We start from the raw sequence: 21,304 nt of genomic DNA, 5'->3' as shown, positions 1-21,304 counted from the left end.
TAACTGATACCCAAGAATATAAAAGCACAGTAACAACAAGCAGATCATGGGAAAAAGAAAATGAAATGCATTTAAATAAGCCTATGCCTCATCTGTTGTGAAATTAAAAGAAAAAGAAGAAAAAAGAAAAGAAAAATATAATAATTCTTCAATTTATTTCCGCAAAGTAAACATAGATATTTATACAAGCATTCTTGAATTCTTTTTTTTTATTTCAAATATTCTTTTCCCAACAGTAAAACAGGAAAATAAAAAAGTAATATCTTACAAAGGCATATCTTGTAAATCTCTTTTCATCCACACATGCAAAGGTCTAAAGCCAGGGGAGACATTAGAATGTGAACAGGAAAAACAAGGATAAAATAGCAAAATGATATCAGAAAGATGACATCACCAGAGTGTTATATATGAGTGCCATACTGTAGTTAAAAGTGTTATTGGAACTTGGATAAATAGGACAAAATAAATAATAATTAATAATAAATAATTCCTGGTGAGGGTGGATCAAATTAAGGAAGCATTTAGCACACATCTCTCATAAATGACAATATCTTTATCTCTCAGAAGAATAAGTTCACATCAGAAATCAGGGGATAAGTACCTCTGAAACAAGGATAAAGAAAACAATGGGTTCAGGTTTATTGATGTGAAAGAAACACAAGACAAATTGAAGGGTCATTTGCAAAGTACACTGAGTGTTTGCTTTGCTTAAAAGCTTTGCATTGTTCTTTTGTTTACTGCCTAATAGATCTAAGCTGGTGTAACAAGTAAACAATGAGTTACAGAGAGTTGGGTTCAAACCATGTTACATTCTAGGCAAGCAGGAACTGTGTCAGTTTGTATAGAGGAAATTGAAATAATTTGTTTGATTAGTTTGAATTAGTTAGGATCTTTGTCAATAATTAAAATATACTCACAAGCACTTTATTAGGAACAATATACTATTACTAGGTAAGGTCTCCCTCTTTTCTCAAAACAGCCTCAATTCTCTATGATAGAAAACTTCATTTAAGACTCTAGTCTATCTTAACATGACTGAATAAAGTTCCTGCAGATTCTTCTGGTGCAATGTCATTTTACAACGTCCCAAAGGTGTTCTACTGGATTCAGATCATCTAACATGGTACGGTACATTTTCTCAAGTCACTGAGACATGAGAAAATTGTGACCATGAAGGCATGCATACAGAAACTATAATTTCTTATGGTATATTTAAAATTTCTTATTAAGTGGTTATAAAGCTAGATGCAGACTTAAAGAAAAAAATTGTTTTCGACCTGAATGTCTGTGATTGGATAGGACATGGTAGTGGCAAGTTAGTGTGTGTTGTGCTGGTATGACTGTGTCAAAGACTCATTGTCTACGATGTTGGTAATGTTAATGAAGATCAGACCTGTTAGAAGATCAGACCTGTTATCAGAGTTTGTGTTAGTCTGCCTTCCTCGGAGCACAGTTCAGGTGACAGGACACTGCTGACTGGATATTTTTGGTTGGGTAGCACTCTCATCACTCATTTTCTACCGCTTATCCGAAATTCTCAGGTCACGAGGAACCTGTGCATCATCGGGCATCAAGGCAGGATAAACCCTGGACGGAGTACCAACCCATCGCGGGGCGCACACACACTCTCATTCACTCACGCAATCACACACTACGGACAATTTTTCCAGAGATGGCAATCAACCTACCATGCATGTCTTTGGACAGGGGGAGGAAACCGGAGTACCCTGAGGAAACCCCCGAGGCATGCAAACTCCACACACACAAGGCGGAGGCGGGAATTGAACCCCTACCCTGGAGGTGTGAGGCTAAGAGATTTACCAGCTCCAGTTAAACTCTCTAACATGACTTAATAAAGTTCCTGCAGATTCTTCTGGTGCAATGTCATTCTACAACATCCCAAAGGTGTTCTACTGGATTCAGATCATCTAACATGGTACGGTACATTTTCTCAAGTCACTGAGACATGAGAAAATTGTGACCAGTAATGGTATTGATGATAGTTCTCTCCTCATCAATACAACATTTATCAGACTGTATATTTATAATCACACCCTCCGGTGTCACCCATATGAGGATGAGGTTCCCCTTTGTGTCTGGTTCCTCTCAAGGTTTCTTCCTTTACCATTTAAGGGAGTTTTTCCTCCCCACAGTCACCTCAGACTTGCTCATTGGGGATAAATACAAACACATTTATAATATAATATAATATTTCTTATATTACCTTGAATTTTGTATTCTATTAATCTTTATATTATTCTTTATATTAACCTTTTGTTTTATGCCTATGTTCTGTGAAGCTGCTTTCAGACATTTTTTAATTTTAAAAATTTAAATTAGCACTGTAGATTGTTTGTCTCTCCCTGCATAGAGAATTGTTGTTGTGTTAATTGTAGAAGCTAATTCTCCAGTTCTCCAATAATTAACAACCTGTATCATTGTACTTATCCCTAAAGAACTTGCGATTTTGAAATCTGTGCTTTAACAAAAAATACAGAAAAAAACCTGTTTAACACAATTTTAAATCTTTTGTTTAAAATGATCGCCTGTTACACCTGCATCGTGCTAAGATATGGCAAGACATCATCAAAGCATTTTGCCTATAAAAAATAATGGGTCTCAGAGAAGATTCAAGACAAATTTGCAAGTGATGACCTATTCTTTTTTCATTTATTGGAGTAAACCTGAATTCCTTTGACTCCTTATTAAGAGGATTAAACAAAGATGTGGTAATTTTGGAGAGAACACACACTCAATACTCTGACCTCAATACCCATCTCATTCTCCCTAAGCTGTTGTTATTTCTCTGCCCCCAATGCGGATGACACACCATGATCCAGTGGCCTCCTCAGAGTGTAATGGTATTGATGATAGTTCACAGTTTGTGTTAGTCATACTTTAGTCCTTTGCTGGATATTTTGTTTATTTTTTGTTGGTTGACATTTAATTAATATTTGTAATGAACATGTAATGGATACCGATCAAGCATTAGGACCATTTAACCAGGTACTCTATAATTAATGCATTAACCAGGTATAATTAATGCATAAAAATTCTCAAAAGATATGTAGGAGTTAAGAAAAAAATAGACAGCTTTAGTTATTATTTAAATATTTTTTTCAGTTTTGTTCAGAATGCTTTCTGAACCCTGGGTTAGTATTGAAGCAGGTAGTGCTGCATTTCTATTGGCTTGGGTTTGAGCCAACCATATAATATGTTCTACCATGTTCTACAACATGTTTGTGTATAATAAAACGTCAATGCAAATCCTTAATGCAAAGTCTAAGCAAAAGTCTAAAGCTAAAGCAAAGCACATTACTCACTGGGCTAACAAGTTCTGTTCATGTTAATATTCATGATTTGTCCACTTTTCCTTTCAATTGCGTAAACCTCCATAAGGAATTATATTTTCTCTCTCCTAATATGTCTTTGTTCAGATGGTAGTTGCTATTAAAAAACTGTTAAAGCAAACTTTAAATGTATTCTGAATATGAGTATTATTTGGATATAAAAATAGACTATTTAGACTAGAGTTAGCCAATGAAATTGAAATTAAGATCAGTTCTTCACTGTCACATGGGGAAGAATGGAAACTGTTGTGCATGAGAGTGTTCTTTAATTAAGCTCAAGTCTGGGGGGAAAAAACACTAATTCAATGGTCCATTTCCCTAGTATACTCCACAGAAATTGAAAGTATTTGGGTAATCCACAAAAATAAGGATGAGGTTCCCCTTTGAGTCTGGTTCCTCTCAAGGTTTCTTCCTTTACAATTCAAGGGAGTTTTTCATCCCCACAGTCATTTGAGCCACCTCAGACTGGATAAATACAAACATACAAATATAAAATATATCTAATATTAATCTTGAATTTTGTATTACATTAATCTTTATATTATTCTTTATAATAACATTTTGTTCTATGTTTATGTTCTGTGAAGCTGCTTTGAGACAATGTCAATTGTAAAAAGTGCCACAAAAGTAAATTATGAATTATGAAATGAACCAATTATACCAATTATGAAAATGAACTATGCTCACTTTACAGGTGATTAGCATTTACCAAGTAATGCAAGTATGAAGAAAATTACTATTTTTAACCATTTACAGACAATGTTAATAAAAAACAAATTGTTGTTTCATATGCAGTATTAAATCCTAATTGTCCTTATTAAAAAATAATAATTACCCATCTTCCACACTGAAAAGCATAGATTTATTTTTAACTGACATAATGTTGTAAAAAAGCTCTTCTTCCAATCTGTCATCTACAGATATATTTCTCTTCGTCCTGTCTGTACCTTATCAGTACATCCTGGTCCAAAAAGGGAAAACTTGAAGTGATGCTCGGACTTACTACCAAGCCAACTACATTGACCTGGCCATTGCTGATGTCATTGATGATATGGTCAATCTTGAAAATAGGCACAACGCCCAACGGCCATCTGCTCCTCCAAAGGCAGGACATACTGGAGATTTTCTGGGTTGATGAGTGGACATTTGATGCGATTGTGCAGTATATTGCAAAATTCTTAAGGCATTTCAGCTCAGTGCAATCAGGAAAGAGAATGCTAAAACATAGTCAAGTTTACATTTTTATGTATAATTAATGGAATATAAAATTTTGGTTGAAATTTTTTGTAGTATTTATAATTTATAACTGAAGGACAATTTGACTTTCTTTACCCGGACACAATTTTAATAAATGCTTATACCTCTGAAGTGATTTTTCTAAGCAAAGTGATTTTTCAAGTTTTTCTAAGACATCCAAAAAGATCTTATTCTTAGCACCAAGCATACTAGGACAACACAGATATATAACTGTTCATACATTATGTTTGCTGGTAGACAGTGTGTATAAAAATAACAGATATCAGAACGGTGCGATTAAAAACTGAGTAAGAAAAGGGGATGTCTTTTGGACAGGGAATTAGAGAAAGAGAAAGAGAGAGAGAGAGAGAGAGAGAGAGAGAGAGAGAGAGAGAGAGAGAGAGAGAGAGAGAGAGAGAGAGAGAGAGGGAGGAAACGATTAAGGCAGAAAAAGATGATGGGACAGTTAATATTTGCACACTCTTCCGAATCATAGTCTCTTGCCCACTTTTAGTCTCTGCAATAAATTGTGGACATGCACTCAGGGAGTGGTAAGTGTATCTTAGTTCTCTTACATCAGTGTCTCTTAATCTTATGTGTTTTTGTATCTAAAAAGAATGACAAAAAAACAAGTGGTGATTTAAATCTGTATAGGAGGTGTCTAGATAACTTAGTGCTACTGTAAGTGCTTTGTGTGAGCAACTAAAAATATGAAGTACTGCTGAGAATGATATATGCATATGATATACAGACTGTATGATCTTTTTGTAGGTCAATATTCTTCAACTAGAATATGTTTACTGTGTGTTCTTCATGTATTTTATTTATGTTTTTGAAAGCATTTTGAATTTGGTGTTTGTTAAGGAATGCTACTGAGAGTATAGTAGTCAGATGGTTTCTCAGTAGGTTCCTGCTTGGTGTCTGCATGTTGATGTGCATATGTCCTTTACTTTCTATGCCAAAGCATGATATCATCATCTTGCACCCTCTGTTGTTGTTTTTTTTTTTTTCTTCTTTCAGGTGTGTTCCAGACTGCTCTATTTTTGTCTGTGCTATAGATTCATTTCTGCGTTTCTTTTCTTTTCTGCATTGAAATGACCAGTGTTTCATGATTTTAAGATCATGATAATGAATGAATATTTGTCTCTTATTGTCTTCTCATTTCAGAACAAACTCTATTCCAAACTTCACTGGTTCACCATATCTCCTATTTCAATCCTGATCAATCTGTTTTTGTGAAGATGTTTATCTAATATACCTGATTAAACATCTTCATTTTTAAAAAAAGAACAATGGCAGGCTGCCTTAGAGTGAATGGGTTATGGAGAAAATTGAAACATTAACTTATATCTGATGATATGAGGCTCATCCAGAGACAATAAACTTTAATAAGTTTACAAATTTTTGACTATTACTTAATTTCACATTGTTACCTGCAATCACCAAAGAATCAAAGAAAACAAAATAGTCAAATACGTAATTTCAGAACAAGGAGATGGATGTTCCAGCATTAGGTCATGTTCTTCTCTCTCTGTGTGGAATCTTCCTTTGGTATCCTCTTGTGGTGAAATCTCAGAATGACACAGAGCCCATTGTACTTGAGGGGAAGTGTTTAGTAGTGTGTGACTCCACTCCAGCTGCAGAATCAGGAGGGAATGCACTGGGAATGTCAATTCGCTCTGGTACAGGGCGTGTTGCTTTTTCTGCTATCCGAAACACTAACCATGAACCATCAGAGATGAGCAACCGGACAATGACAATTTACTTTGATCAGGTCAGTACAGTTAATGCCACATATATATTCTATATTTTATTTATACATATAGTCTATATTCTATTTATGTTTCACATATAAATAATATATATAAATTACATATATTATTTAACAGCATAACAACAAAAGAAAAGTGAACATTACATGTTCATTACACACAAGAATAATGTCCACCAAGCAAAAATAACCAAAAACAGACAGCCAGCATTTGGCCATAAACTGACCTCTGATGAAAGATGACTAACCCAGACACAAAATAATAAAAACTGACAAGGTGGACCAAAAAGCTAGGCAAAGAGAGAGAGACATGGAGTATTGATTTAGATCCCAAATAAGAGATGATTAGATAATAGAAGAAACCTTGAGATAATAAGAGAAACAACAGAGTCAATGGATGGATGGATGTATGGATGTATGGATAGCTTATTTAAATTATCTTACTGCATAATCTCTGTTTTAATTGTAAGGTTTTGGTAAACATTGGGAGCCATTTTGACCCTGCACGGAGCATCTTCCTGGCACCTAGAAAAGGGGTGTACAGCTTCAGCTTCCACGTGGTCAAAGTTTACAATAGACAAACGATACAGGTAAACTGTTGCATTATATGTATTTAAGATCACATTAAGATGTAGTACATAAATAAAAATAAAATTTTATACATCCAATAACTTTTTACTTTAAGTCTATATTTTGTTTCCAATGTAGTTGTTTCCTCTGGGGGACATTTCAAGGGTCTATGTGTTTTCCTATCTATGAGTCAATATCCTTCCAAGAGGCAACTTAAGAAACCCTTTTTCCTCTTGGAATCTAGAATTCTACATTTATACTTGCACATTATCTCTGCAGCAATTCTCCACTAACAACTATAACGATTGTCCCAACACCATGTGCTTTTTATTTAATTCCTCTTCTTTTTTCATCATAGTCATGACATTATTCATCATAGTCATGAAATTCATGACATTCTTGGCACATTCATCTGCTAAGTGCACCCTGTTCACATATTCCTCTGCTTATCTCCCCCTCAGGTAAGCTTGGTGTTGAATGGTTGGCCAGTGATCTCAGCCTTTGCAGGGGACCAGGATGTGACACGTGAGGCAGCAACCAATGCTGGACTGGTTACCATGGAGAGAGGAGACAAGGCCTACCTTAAACTTGAGCGAGGAAACCTGATGGGTGGTTGGAAGTATTCAACGTTTTCTGGGTTTCTTGTTTTTCCTTTATAGAAAAAAAATTCAGAAACTGTTCCTGTATAATTTATTTTGTGCCAATGATTTGAACAGCTTTTTGATTTTTTTCTCATCATGTACTCATGATTTGCATGGCTAAGTGAATAACACCTGAAACAATTCAGATGAATATTCTGGAATAAATGAGCAACTTCCTGATGTGGACATATTATTTGAGATCAAAGTGCAAATAGATACAGATGGATGCATACTCATTTCTATTTAATATCACCAGTGCCATCTGTTAATCTGGCAAAACAGATCAGTAGAGAGCCAAATAAAAGACTGATCTCTTTGCCAGGAGACTGCAGGTCAAAGTAAAAGACTTGGCTGTAATGATACACTTAAAGCATGGTGTATGTACTTGTGTATATTATTTATTTGTTCATTTATTTATAGAAAATATAGCTAGTATCATATTTCACAAAAGGTAATAAATAAAATGCTTAGAAATGTGTATATGTAGAGTATTGTATATAATCTTGGAATGTCTTCTGTAATAAAAATTCTCTTTAGAATATTTTGGTTTACTTGGTATCATGCACTTGTGGCTTCGGTTTACTTCCAGCTGTTCCTTTCTGCATAATCAGGAAAAGCCCTCTTCCTGCCCCTCGTTTTTTTTTATGCACTGTGATGTTGAGTATCATGCAGGGATGATGCTGATATCACTGTACCATATCCATGAAATTCCGGTGACAGATGGATAGTTACCTGCGGTTGCCAGAATCCTGCTGATTACACCACGCATGCTGTCGTTGTTTATTAGTATCAGAGTTCCATGGCTCTATAGGAAATTTGTACTAACAAGGACACATTCCATATAATTTATAAAATACTTACACCACAGCACTTTTAATTCTCAAATCGCATGGCATGCTTTAAGTTCAGCAGTTCTGACAATGGTTATGGTTGTAACATAAATGATTAGTTGATATTAACATGCTCATCTTAACACATTATAGTAATAGTTCATTTACTTGTAAGGCAGTTGACTTGAAATGATATAGACTTTAATGTAGCAGTGAAATAAGGGTTATGAAACTAAGTTGAAGAGAAGATTTGGATTTTTATATATTTGGCAGTAAGTTTAGTGTTGGTTTCCTGTTGGATGGCAATTCTAAACCAAAATCTTAAATTTCTCACATACTGGAACTGATTTTCTTTTTGGATTAGTAAAAAGCATTCACATAACGTGATGCAACCACCACCATGCTTCACTGTAAAAATAGTCTGATCAGGCAGATCTGTAATGTTGTGTTCCAGAGAACGTGGGAAATGTTTATCACATGTTTGTAGAGACTCCAACATGCCAAGATCCAAGCAAGTTTCAATATGATTTTTTCCAATAGTGTCTGTCTTCTCAACACTCATAAAGACATGGATTTGTTAGAACGGTTCACAGAAGACAGGCTCAACTCTCAGTAATTGATTTAGGTGAATATTCATGAGTAGACTTTCATATCAGCTTAACACAAAAAATAACTCCTTTTATTTAACTCACAAAATGTTTTAATAAGAAACTATATTGAAGGAGACATCAATGTCAACTGAACCTGTAACCATGAACAGAATTTCTCTGAAATGTTTCCCATTTAATAGTATAGGGATGGGTAGGGTTTAATATTGTACTGTACCAGACACTAGCGTGCCAATTGGTTTAAACCCCTGTTACCAGACCCGATCTTTACCTCCCTGGGGCCCTAAGCAAAATTCTGCTAAGGGGCCCTCCTACATGACCCGGCAGCCATGTAAACCATTTGCCACACATTCACACTTGACAGCATCTCCTCTACTAACAAATTTCAGCATAGCACCTGTAAGTTATTGTATAGATAACTATTATTATTCATTTTATAAGCTGCATTAGGCCCCACTTAAACTGCCTCCCTCACAACTTGCGTAGTGAGCGTATAGGGCCGATCAGCTCTGACTGTTACACCATCCACTATTGAGTGGCTGTGTCTCACACTACCATATTGTGAGAAGCATCATTAGAAAAAGTAGATCATGCAAGGAAAAAGTAAATTAAATGCATAAATGAATTTGTACATCATCTCTTAAAAAATTATCCATTTTATTTCCACAAAGCAAACATATTTCTGCATACAAGCATTTCAGTTCTGAACTCAGCATTTTCTCATTTTAAATTTCAAATATTCTTTTCACAATAGAAATTCATGTCTAAACAAAAAACAAATGTCTAAACAAAAGGAAAACGAGAAGAAAATAGTGAAATAACACCAGAAAGACAGCATAGCCATTGCCATTAGCATAAATTCTCTCATAAATAACAATATTTTTACCTCTCAGTAGAGTGAGTTCACATATGGGGTCAATAAGAGCTCTGTAGCAAGCATAAAAAAAGCATTGGGTTCAGGTTTACTGAAGCAATACAAGACAAATCAAAGAATCATTTGCTAATCCGATGAGTATTTACTTTCCTTAAATGCTTTGCATTGATGCTTTGGCACACTGCATATTACAACCAGACTGGTTTAACAGGGTGGTGCTGGGTGAAAAGTTTCAACAAGGCATTTTGGTCAACAGAACTGTCACTTACAGCAGCAATTGTAACCCTGGATTCTCTCTCTCCCTCCCACTCTGTCTCTCTCTCTCTCTCTCTCTCTCTCTCTCTCTCTCTCTCTCTCTCTCTCTCTCTCTCTTTAATTCTTGTAAATAATTTGCTTACCACTGTAATTCGTCTCCTTCTCTCCATGCATGCTTTCTCTCCAAGAATACTTGTCATGTTTGCTTATAGAAATTACTACTTTGTTAAACCATCAGCAGGATGTAAAGTCAGTGGTGGGTCTTGGGCCCCTAGAAAGTAAACTGTGTGTTATTGGTGAAATAGAATAAAATAGGCATTAATGTAGCGGCTAGCACACACTCTCTTATAAATATTTTTAGCCAATAGCCTTATCTCTCAGAAAATTGAGATCACATACAAGTAAAGAAGAGCTCTGTAGCAGCCATAAACAAAACAATGGTTTCAGGTTTATGGAAGTAAAAGAAATACAAGGCACATCGAAGGGTCATTTGCAAGTCTGCCATTCAGTATTTGCTTTGCTTAAATCCTTTGCATTGATGCTTTATCTCACTGCATGTTGGAATGGGGTTGGTGTTATATACTGTACATGTTTCAATGCTGGGTTAAAACTGACTCAATTCCCAATGTTAGAATCCTTAAAGATTTTAATCATGCTACCATCTTGACATGTCTGAATCATGAACATTTTTCAGGTGCGCTGTCACGCTAGGAGTCACACATGAACCAGCTGTAGATTATAACACACCTCCCTGTGTGGAACTTTGGAAGTAATCTGTAATGAAGGAAGATCCTGTGATTCCCTTCTCTCTATATCTCTCTCTCCAAAATGGAAAATAAGTTCAGATAAGGAATCAATAAGAGCTTTGTAGTCAGCAGAAATGAAAGTGTTGGGTTCAGGTTTACTGATGTGAATGAAAAACAAGACAAATCGAATAATCATTTGCTAATTGCTTGTAGGCTATTTGCTTTGCTAAAATGCTTTGCATTGATGCTTTAGCTCACTGCATTTTAAAATGAAGTTGGTGTAAGAGGGAAACACTTCCTTGTGTGTTTTAAACTTACAATATGTTAAATAAATATGAAAAATAACTTTTCTACTATCTACTAAAATACTCAGAAAAGTTTTTTTCTTATATATATATATATATATATATATATATATATATATATATATATATATATATAAACATATAAACTGTCTATAATTGAAAGATTTTTGTTTGTTGTTTGTTTGGTTTTTTTTAATGCTTTTCATTCACTGTTTATTAGAAGATTGCTAACTTAAGACTAGTAACAGGCTTTGAGACAACCATTTATCATTATATTTATTAACATTAGATTTTTTTATATTGTGCTGAAAAAATTTAGATTATAAAAATACAAAAAACAAGGTTAAAACATCAATTTAGTTAACATGTTGCAGTGTTAAACCTGCCTTATTCTGACATAATGTGGGGTATTTTGCCTTTCAAATGATGGCAAGACAAATTTACACATGATCTATGTGACTTTTTGTTCACTTAAGTAAACCTGAACTACCTTTAGACTGCTTACTAAGAGGATAAAGATAATAAAGATATTATTATTTATGACAGAACACACACTGGCTCACACCTCAATGCTCCTCTTATTTTCCAATCAGCTTCTGTGGCCCCACTTTGGCTGACACATGATGATCCACTGGGACTACAGATCTTCAAAACTATACAAAGAACATATAGTAATTAATTAAATGAATCTACTTATATACATGTTTCAAATCATTTTAATCCATGTTGCCCAGTTACAGTATATGGATGTGAAAGATCAATATAATACGATTTTTTCTTTTCTTTTTTTTTTTTTTTGAGAAAAAAATGAAACTGCAAAATTCTTTCAAAAGGTTGGTATAAAATGCACTAAAATATGGCCGCATACGATTAGATTTCAGCAACACCTACATTAAATGCAGCAAAGAAATTGAAACCTAAGAACAATGAGTATTTTCAGCTCAGCTACTTAACAATTCAAAAGAGCATTTAAATTACTGCTGGCCAATCAGATTAAAGCTACTAAGATCTTTCCTTCACTGTCACGTTGTGAAGAATGAAAGATGTTTTGCATGAAAGATCTCTGATATAATACCAGCTAAACTTGCCAAAGACTTGAAAATGTGCTGATACGTACAGAGGACCTGTTTATTTTCTCTACCTTCCACAGTAAGTAAATATTTTTTATATTTTTTTGTGTTTTGTCAGTTGATTCATTCGACCTGTACAGCCATTTGTTATCTTTAACAATTTACGCTAGCATATATTTTGTTTTTCTGTCTTTTGTTCAATCTAATTGAGTAATGTTTGGTATCATTGCATTCTTGCTTAAAGCTATGCTATGGAATAGCCCACTCAACTGAAACATGACACATCGCAAACACCCTAGTTTTCTTTGAGAATTTTTCACATTGCCGTCTGCATTACAGCTATAATTAGCAAAAACAATTTACCTTTAAGTGCCATATGAATTGAAATAAAAATTAACCCTCTCCATTTTATGCTTCTCCAGAAAATGTTTGAGCCAGTTTTAACATTACAAACACAACATGATGTTAAGATACTCTCTCCATAGTTCTTATTTAATTTGGATTGCTTGGAGATTTCTTACTTGATTTCCCACAGGTCATCTGAAAATATTCAGTTTTTTTTTCCTTATTTCTTCAGTAGCACATCACAGATGGGGAATCGCGTGTTTCAACTTCTGTCTCTCACAGGTTAGAGAAAAGATATAACTATTGTGACTAGCCAACTCGGGCCATTTTGCTACACAGACAAAACTGTTTAGATGGTTATTGTCATGTTTTAAACTTTTATCAGACAAATAAGACTAGTCATTAAACCAATTCAAAAAAGCCATCAAATAAAAGAAGGCAGGTCTGTGAATAGCTGTAAATAACTGGCTAAAATCTTGCAGGCATCAATAAACAAAAATTACCTATGGGTACAGGTGTTTAGCATTTACCAATATACACAAGCTTGTATGAAGAAATTTTCTGTAACATTTCTAAATTTGACAAAGATCTTTGGTTGGACAGGCTGACACAACCATTTACACACAATTTTAACTAAAGATTGATAAAATGATTGATATAGTACAATACCCAATGCCACAGGTAAAGCTATTTGTATAATAGTATGTTGTTGTTTCATTTGCAATAGTAAAATAAAATATTTCTTTCACTTTAGAAAAAAAATTAAAAACCTCTTTCATCTTCAATACTGAAAAGCATAGATTAAATAATGAAGTTAGCAAATCTATTTTTATCAGACAGTGTTGTAAAAATGTGTATTCTTCTAATCTGTCATCTACAGATGTCTTTCTCTTCGTCCTGTCTGTACCTTATCAGTACATCCTAGTCCAACAGGGGAAAACTTGGAGTGATGCTCGGACTTACTGCCAAGCCAACTACATTGACCTGGCCATTGCTGATGTCAGTGATGATATGGTCAAGCTTCAAAATCAGGCACAGAAGCAACAATTCACTTCCAGTGCTTGGATTGGTCTGTACAATGATGTTAATAGCTGGCGCTGGTCATTGGGAAATGTGTCACTAGGAAATGTGACAGACTGGTGTATTGGTGAGCCTACTAATGCAATGGAAGGATGTGGTGGGATAAATACAAAGGGTTGGTTTGATTATTTTTGTACAGCATCACTTCCCTTTGTGTGCTTTGATGGTGAGGAAAAATATATTCACATTGTCATTTATTATAAACTGAAGGGTGAATGTAAAAAAAATGTAATGTGCTTAAAATTATAAATGCCAAAGGTGTTAACCAGACAATAGACAAAAATACTGTTGATTTAATAAAAAAAAGAAAGAAAAAAAAGAAATGAAAATCACCTAAATATCTTGTGTGTGACATGCATTCTGAGACCTTTCAATGGCATGTACTAAGCATCAAGTGCTTAATATCACTGTAGAAAATCAGACATTCAAGTACAGTATAAAAGTTTTGATGCATTGGCAGAAGACTATAATTGGTGATGTTATGTTAAAAAGTGTGCAAGTTTTCATACAGTAAGACTAAATAAGGCTTATTCTTTGACCTTATTTACATAAAATCTGTATTTTGTTTTATTTTAATGTTTAGAATTTGTATTTATTTTTCTGAAATTGCAAAATCTGTAATACAGATAGATAAAAATGACTTAGTGCAGATTATGTCAAACATCAATTTCTGACTTTATCAGAAGCTCTCAGGTTGAATGCATACATGCCCAAGAAGATATCTAGGTGAACTTTACGACCCCTGGTGGTCAATTGCATTAATCAACATTAAAAAACAGCAAATAGAATGATCTCTATAAAACTGGAGATCTGAAAATCTCACAGTTCGTTTTTTAAAATTCCATAAATATAATACAGAGAACAAAAAAAAATGTTAACATGTGGAAAAACTAATCTGATCTTAAAATTCTTAAATAATGTACTTGTGAAAGGTGAATTCAAGAATCTGACTGTACCTGTACAGGGATCAACATATACAATGTCTGACAAATTAATAAATGTTATTAAAATATGAATTCTTTTAATTAGTTTAATTACTCTTTTTTATTTTTGAATCAGTAATTAATCATTTTTTTATTATTATTTTGACAGCTGTATCCAGCAGTTACATTGTTATTTCTACTTCTATGGCATTCTATAATGCTCAGAGTTACTGCAGACAACATTACACAGACCTGGCCAGTCCAACAACCATAGAGGAAAATACAATTCTAAAACAAACAGTCACTACCAGTGTTTGGTTTGGTCTGTCCAGAGACACCTGGAAATGGTCTGACCAGAGTACGTTCTCTACCTTTAGTTGGGTGACAGGAAAACCAAATAGTGCAGGTAGCAATGCCAATTGTGGTAATTTTATTAATGGCCTTATTGATGCTGCACCATGCACTGATATAAAGCCTTTCTTTTGTCTCAGAGGTAAGCTAAAGTCCCATTCTGGCCCATATTTATCACCAGATGTAATGGCTTTTATAAATTTGAAGTTTACTTTTGTGATGTTTATGTGCATGTGCATTTCTGTGTTCAGATTTGACAAAAAAACAAATTATAAGGATTAAGATTGCATCGAATCAGGATGTGAATGATTCTGCAATGAAGGCAGCAATCTTACAGAAGGTGTGATAAAATCCTCAGTCCTCCAATATACAATCCCCTCTTACAGCATGTCTCATAAGATTTTAGTGCCTGTATTCTGAATTATGTAGAAATAATTGTCATATTTTGTTTTTCAGATCCACCAAAAAGTGCAGGAACATGGGATATCAAGCAAGGCCACGATAAAATGGAGAGAGCAACCAGATGGCATGGTCTTTCATAAAAGAAAATAATTATTATCTCTAAATCAGTTAATGGAAGCATTCCATTCTAAAGATAGAAAAAGAACAGACCTTACATTTTAGTGCTTTTTAGACTGCATTGCTACATAAATGTCAGCATTAATTTGAAAACTTAGCTAAGCTAAGTTTAATGTGCTTACACAGGCATATAGGTCACATGATGTATCTCTTTGGTTTTACTTTATATATTAGAGCATTAAACTGTCTGACCTTGGACTAAATTTGTTGGGACACCCACTCAAGGGAAGATTGGCAACTGTCTTGTAGGCTTTCTATCTGTAAACCATCTTTCTCACTTAGAATGTTAAATAATCTGTTAAGAATCAGAGTAAAAGTCAATGCAAACACCTCAGTACATTAAATTAAAAGGGTGGTGTAGATCTGAAATAATCTAATAAACAGGGATGGGGGGCTATGAAATGCTTGAATCCAACTATTTTATGAATCAAATTTAAAAATGAATTTCAAAATTTTAGGAGATGGACTTATAATACTTCCTAGATTAATGACCAGCAACAATTGCTTCTCAGTATTGATGGCAGATGTCCTTTCTTCTTGAAATAATGAAAGTTCTGTTTTTGTAGAAGTAGTTACATTTATTGATGATAAAATACTGTTAATTACTCTCTTAATGATTGTAGAAGTAGGAAGGGTGTAATTCTTTTTCCTCACCTGAATTCGGAATGTTGGTTTTACTTATTTACTTATATTAGTTAATTTTTTAAGTAATTAATTCATTAATTCATTAATTGTCATCTGAGGTTATTTGTCTGTTTTTTGGTTTTAGGCATTGAAAATCTTAGAAGTTTTAGGCATGAATTAAATAGTAATGCATGTTATTGCAGTATCTACAATGAAAATGTTTCATATGTAGCTCATAGTTGTAAACACTTGTATCTATCAGTGAATATATACTTCTGCATTTTGATGCCATATTAATTGAATAAAAATGTTTATATCCATCTTTGGCTATGTGCTTGCTTTATATGCAGTTGCATATTACTATATCTACTGCATTATCTCTATATGCTACAGAAAACACATGAAGAGGAATTCATTATGGGGTGGCACAATGGTTCAACTGGTAGCATCTTCAGAGCTGTGTAACTTCTCCCCATGACATTCCATTACAGATTCACAGCATGCCTTGGACAATAGATCAGATCATTAAAATGAAGAATGAGAGAATAAATGAATTATAAACATACCATTTAAAAATACCAAAGCTAAAGCTGATATTTAATTTTAAAATTAGTTTAGTGTAATGTGTAAACATTAATATCACACAAATTAATATCAAATAAATCATGAAATAATCCAAGCTGGCCCATGACCCATGTCAATCAGCATTAACTCTACTTTATACAATGTTACTAAACAATACATAAAGCAAGAAGTATTACTTAAAACTCCAAAAATGTAATTTAATCAATGTATACTCTTATTATATGGTGAGACAATTAACAGTACCTGGATAGAGATAAATTTAAAAATACAAATCATAAATCAAAAAACAAATCACTGTGTCCTAAGAAAATTATTTGACCGTAACATTCATAACATTTCTGAAATAGTATATAGCAGAATTATCCAGTATCTTAAGGCATTTCAGCTCATTTTTCTCAATAAGTAAATATGTTTCTAAGTGTGATGCTGAATTACATTTTCTTATGTCAGTACCAACCAGAGTAATCCATAAATACTAAGAATACAAAACAAATAAGTTCAGAAATGAGGTCATGCGTAATAAAATGGAATGACAGAGAAAAAGAATAGAATACGCTTACTAAATTTATTTAATACTTCATACAAAAAGCCTTTGTTGGCTATGACAGATTCAAGATGCCTCCTGTATGGAGGAACTAAGTGTGATTTTGGCCCATTCCACACAAACAGTCTGTTTCTCTGTTTCAGAGAAAGATTTTCATTTGCAGATTTTATCAAGATTGTCTCTGCACATTTTTCCATTCATCCTTCCTTCAAATATTTGATGTTTGCCAGTGCTGTATGCTGAAAAACAACCCCACACCATGATCAGTGTTAGGATGTATTAACCAAGATAAACGTATGATTTACTGTAAGTACTTTTTCTGAGTAACTAAAAAGAAGAGAATCACACAAAACCAACAAAATTACTTTTCGGGTTAATTTCTCAGATAGATCCCAAACATGGGATTTTAGATTTGGAAAAAACAAATAAAACAATTATAACACCAGTCGGCGGAATTTGCCATTCAAATAACTGGCTAAACCTGTACAGTGCTCTTTGAAAACACAAAAAAATTACAATACCCCTATGCCACCCTTAGTTACAACACAAAGGCCGAGGTTCCGTTCACAGATGTTTAATGCACCCATTGACACAGACAACAACATCGTACACAACACCATCCTCGACTTCAACACCGTAGAACTAAAACAAAGCAATTAACAAACATGAGTCACACCCTTGAGTTACATATATCACACATACAACTTTTACAATACAAACTGAACTCTCTTCCTTCTCTTCTGAAAATAGACATCCTCCCAAACAAATTCTCCAGGAGGTGGTGCTGATACCTAAAATACATAAAACTGATGGAACATATGCTCCAAATCACATGATAGCTCCCTGTCCTTTCCTAAACTGACACAAAATTCTAACAAGGCTTTTTGTGTGGTAAGGCCCTGTGAGCAGATGCTCATTCAGAGAAGCAATTCTGACAATGCGAATTTTGAACCCCATGGTGAAGGATATGCCATGCTGGTTGATTATGTAACTCCATCTCTGGGTCCATTTTAGCATCACCTCCTGCTATTATGTCCGTGAAGTATTGCTCATCCCTCTTCAATCACTTCCCTAAAGATTTGATTATAGCATGCGCAGAGCATCGATTGTTCGGCAAGTTTATTCTCTCACCTTTAAAAGGCATTTCATAGTGCCCATCTTGCAGTTGCTTGATGCCTTCATTTGACTTTGCCAGGAACTGTAGGTTCCCTTTCGAGGGAACTCAATGCTGTGTAGGTGCTGACGCTATGGGAATGCTTCTGTAAGGAAGTTGTGTCGGAAGCTCTGTGTGCACACGTGCCATTTAATGGCTCGGGAAGGACACGTGACGGAGTGATTACAGTAAGTCCATATAAGAGCATCTACGTCACACTATTCCAGCTTCTTTGTCTTCGGGAAGTGCTCTGTGTATGTGTGTCAATTGTTCGTCCTGTCTGTCAAGTGCAGGGAGAGAAATATATATATATATTTTAGGGAAAGCTACTGTAGGCAAGAAAAGCAATCTAAGCATTTTAAGAGTTGCGTGCATCCGTGCTCCCTGCTTTATCATGGGGACGACACGCACTGGCTATATTTTCAGCTTCAGCTGCGCCTCATAGTTTGGGTCCCACGTCTGCCGAGGCGTCGTGGTGGCTTCGATCATGGGGTTCGCAGTTTGAGTTAGCATAAGCGGAGAAAAAGACGGGTATTTATTTTTCTCTTTCTCTCTCCCCTCCCCTACTCTCGCCCACGACGAGGATCATCGTGTCTGGACCGCTTCCAATGTACCAGCAAGGAATTGAAAGGTTCAGTAGACTTTTTGCTTTAAATGAATGGTTACAGTCATGGTGTCAGGCTCAGAAACTACTCTTTATCGATAATTGGAATGTTTTCTGGGAGCGTCCTAGGCTATTCCGTGCTGACAGCCTGCACCCCAGCAGAGTTGGAGCAGAGATGCTCTCGGACCACATCTCCAGGGCACTGAACACCTTCTGACTGGTAAACTACTCTTTAAATTTAAATCTCAATAGCCATCCTTCACCTCAGCACATTGACACAAAAAATGCACACATAGCTCACCCTATAGAAACTGTGTCTGTTCCCCGAGCAGTGAGATCAAAAAGTAAATACATGAGAAGTTCTCAAAATAATCTTACTGTAATTAGACCAGAAAAATGCCAAATAAACAAACAAAAACAGTTCTTAAGGTTTGGACTTCTGAACATTAGGTCGCTTGCACACAAAGCACTTATTGTAAATGAAATGATCTCAGATAATAACCTTACTGCACTCTGCCTCACCGAAACTTGGATTGAACCAAATGAATACATTAGTCTAAACGAGTCTACACCATCAGGATATATCTATAAGCACGAGCCTCGTCTGACTGGTCGTGGAGGTGGTGTCGCCACTATTCTTAGTGATTACCTCACTGTTACCCAGAGAACACAGCATAGATTTAGTTCTTTTGAAGTGCTCGTCCTTAATGTTACACTATCGCACATGCACACGAAGAAATCCCTGATGTCTCTTGCTCTAGCGACCGTGTACAGACCCCCAGGGCCCTACACAGTTTTTCTTAGAGAATTCACAGATTTTCTCTCAGACCTATTGGTTAACTTTGACAAAGCATTAATTGTAGGAGACTTTAACATTCATGTTGACGACACAAACGACGCTTTAGGACTCACATTTATGGACTTACTAAACTCACTTGGGCTTAAACAAAACATCACTAGAGCGACTCATCGACGTAACCACACACTAGATTTAATAATATCACACAGAATCGATGTCACTGATATAGATATCATACCTCAAAGTGATGACATCACAGACCATTACCTCATAATGTACACACTACCTATAGAACAGACTAACTATGTCTCACCACGTTATGGACTCGGTAGAACCATTATTCCGACCACCAAAGAGAGATTCACAAATAACCTGCCTGATCTGTCTGGACATCTTACTGTACCCTTAAACTCAAACGACCTAGATGCAATGACTAACAGCATAGACGCTATATTCACTAGCACATTAGACACTGTTGCCCCAGTCAGATTACAGAAGGTTAGAGATAAAACACTTGCACCATGGTATAATAGTCATACTCACACCCTCAAGAGGGAGACCCGTAACTTAGAAACAGAAATGGAGAAAAACTAAATTAGAGGTTTTTAGAATTGCGTATAAGGACAGTATGTCCAGCTATAGACAGGCTCTAAAAGCTGCTAGGGCTGAGCAACTGAGCAAACTCATAAAAAATAACCAGAACCATCCCAGGTTTTTATTTAGCACAGTGGCTAGTTTAACAAAAAAACAGAAATCTGAACACACTATTCCATCACATTTCAGTAGTGAGGACTTTATGAGATTCTTCACCGATAAAATCGAAAGTATCAGGAATAAAATAGGTGACGCTCAACGTATGAGAGCAACCAGTGACACAATCTCACCTAAGGCTTTACACAGTTTTACAAGTACAGGACAGGAAGAGTTAGATAAACTTATAACTACAGCTAAATCAACAACATGTTCACTAGACCCCATCCCAACTAAACTACTGAAAGAAGTGTTACATAAAGCTGGTGAGCCTCTTCTTAATATCATTAACTCCTCGTTATCTTTAGGTTACGTCCCGAAGTCTTTTAAGTTGGCAGTTATTAGGCCACTCATCAAAAAACCTAACTTAGATCCTAGTGAACTATCAAATTACAGACCTATCTCATATCTTCCGTTTATGTCTAAAATACTTGAAAAGGTTGTGTCTGTTCAACTGAGCTCCTTCCTACAGGAGAGCAACATCCTTGAAGAGTTTCAGTCAGGTTTCAGGCCCCACCATAGCACAGAAACAGCACTTGTTAAAGTTACAAACGACTTGTTCTTAGCTTCGGACCAAGACTGTATGTCACTATTAGTTCTACTTGACCTTAGTGCTGCATTTGACACTATAAACCACAACATTCTTCTAGATCGCTTACAAAATTACACAGGTATTCATGGTCAGGCTTTAAGTTGGTTTAGATCCTACCT

The 21,304-nt window shown here is 35.1% G+C and overlaps 2 protein-coding genes across 2 annotated transcripts; both read left to right on the top strand.

Moving 5' to 3' along the window:
* Positions 1 to 4,975: 4,975 nt before the first annotated feature.
* LOC113635461 (cerebellin-1-like) lies at positions 4,976 to 8,126 on the top strand. Its single transcript, XM_027134906.2, has 4 exons — positions 4,976 to 5,137; positions 5,754 to 6,360; positions 6,828 to 6,947; positions 7,389 to 8,126. Exons 2-4 carry the CDS (start codon positions 6,082 to 6,084, stop codon positions 7,584 to 7,586), a joined length of 597 nt encoding a protein of 198 aa, XP_026990707.1. The 5' UTR covers positions 4,976 to 5,137; positions 5,754 to 6,081; the 3' UTR covers positions 7,587 to 8,126.
* A 4,590-nt stretch (positions 8,127 to 12,716) lies between these two features.
* On the top strand, positions 12,717 to 14,098 carry LOC113635539 (lithostathine-1-beta-like). Its single transcript, XM_047816367.1, has 2 exons — positions 12,717 to 12,883; positions 13,482 to 14,098. Exons 1-2 carry the CDS (start codon positions 12,847 to 12,849, stop codon positions 13,928 to 13,930), a joined length of 486 nt encoding a protein of 161 aa, XP_047672323.1. The 5' UTR covers positions 12,717 to 12,846; the 3' UTR covers positions 13,931 to 14,098.
* The last annotated feature ends 7,206 nt before the right edge of the window (positions 14,099 to 21,304 follow it).

The sequence above is a fragment of the Tachysurus fulvidraco genome, chromosome 7 (genome assembly GCF_022655615.1).
Source record: "Tachysurus fulvidraco isolate hzauxx_2018 chromosome 7, HZAU_PFXX_2.0, whole genome shotgun sequence".
Taxonomy (NCBI): Eukaryota; Metazoa; Chordata; class Actinopteri; order Siluriformes; family Bagridae; genus Tachysurus; species Tachysurus fulvidraco.
This window is presented reverse-complemented; position numbering and strand designations above follow the sequence as displayed.

Bases quoted from the DNA above. Each gene is read 5' to 3' on its own strand.
- LOC113635461 (XM_027134906.2), top strand. From the start codon at position 6,082: ATGGATGTTCCAGCATTAGGTCATGTTCTTCTCTCTCTGTGTGGAATC. The intron at 6,361-6,827 runs GTCAGTACAGTT...TTTAATTGTAAG, and splicing joins TGACAATTTACTTTGATCAG to GTTTTGGTAAACATTGGGAG. The intron at 6,948-7,388 runs GTAAACTGTTGC...TCTCCCCCTCAG, and splicing joins ACAATAGACAAACGATACAG to GTAAGCTTGGTGTTGAATGG.
- LOC113635539 (XM_047816367.1), top strand. From the start codon at position 12,847: ATGGGGAATCGCGTGTTTCAACTTCTGTCTCTCACAG. The intron at 12,884-13,481 runs GTTAGAGAAAAG...TGTCATCTACAG, and splicing joins TCAACTTCTGTCTCTCACAG to ATGTCTTTCTCTTCGTCCTG.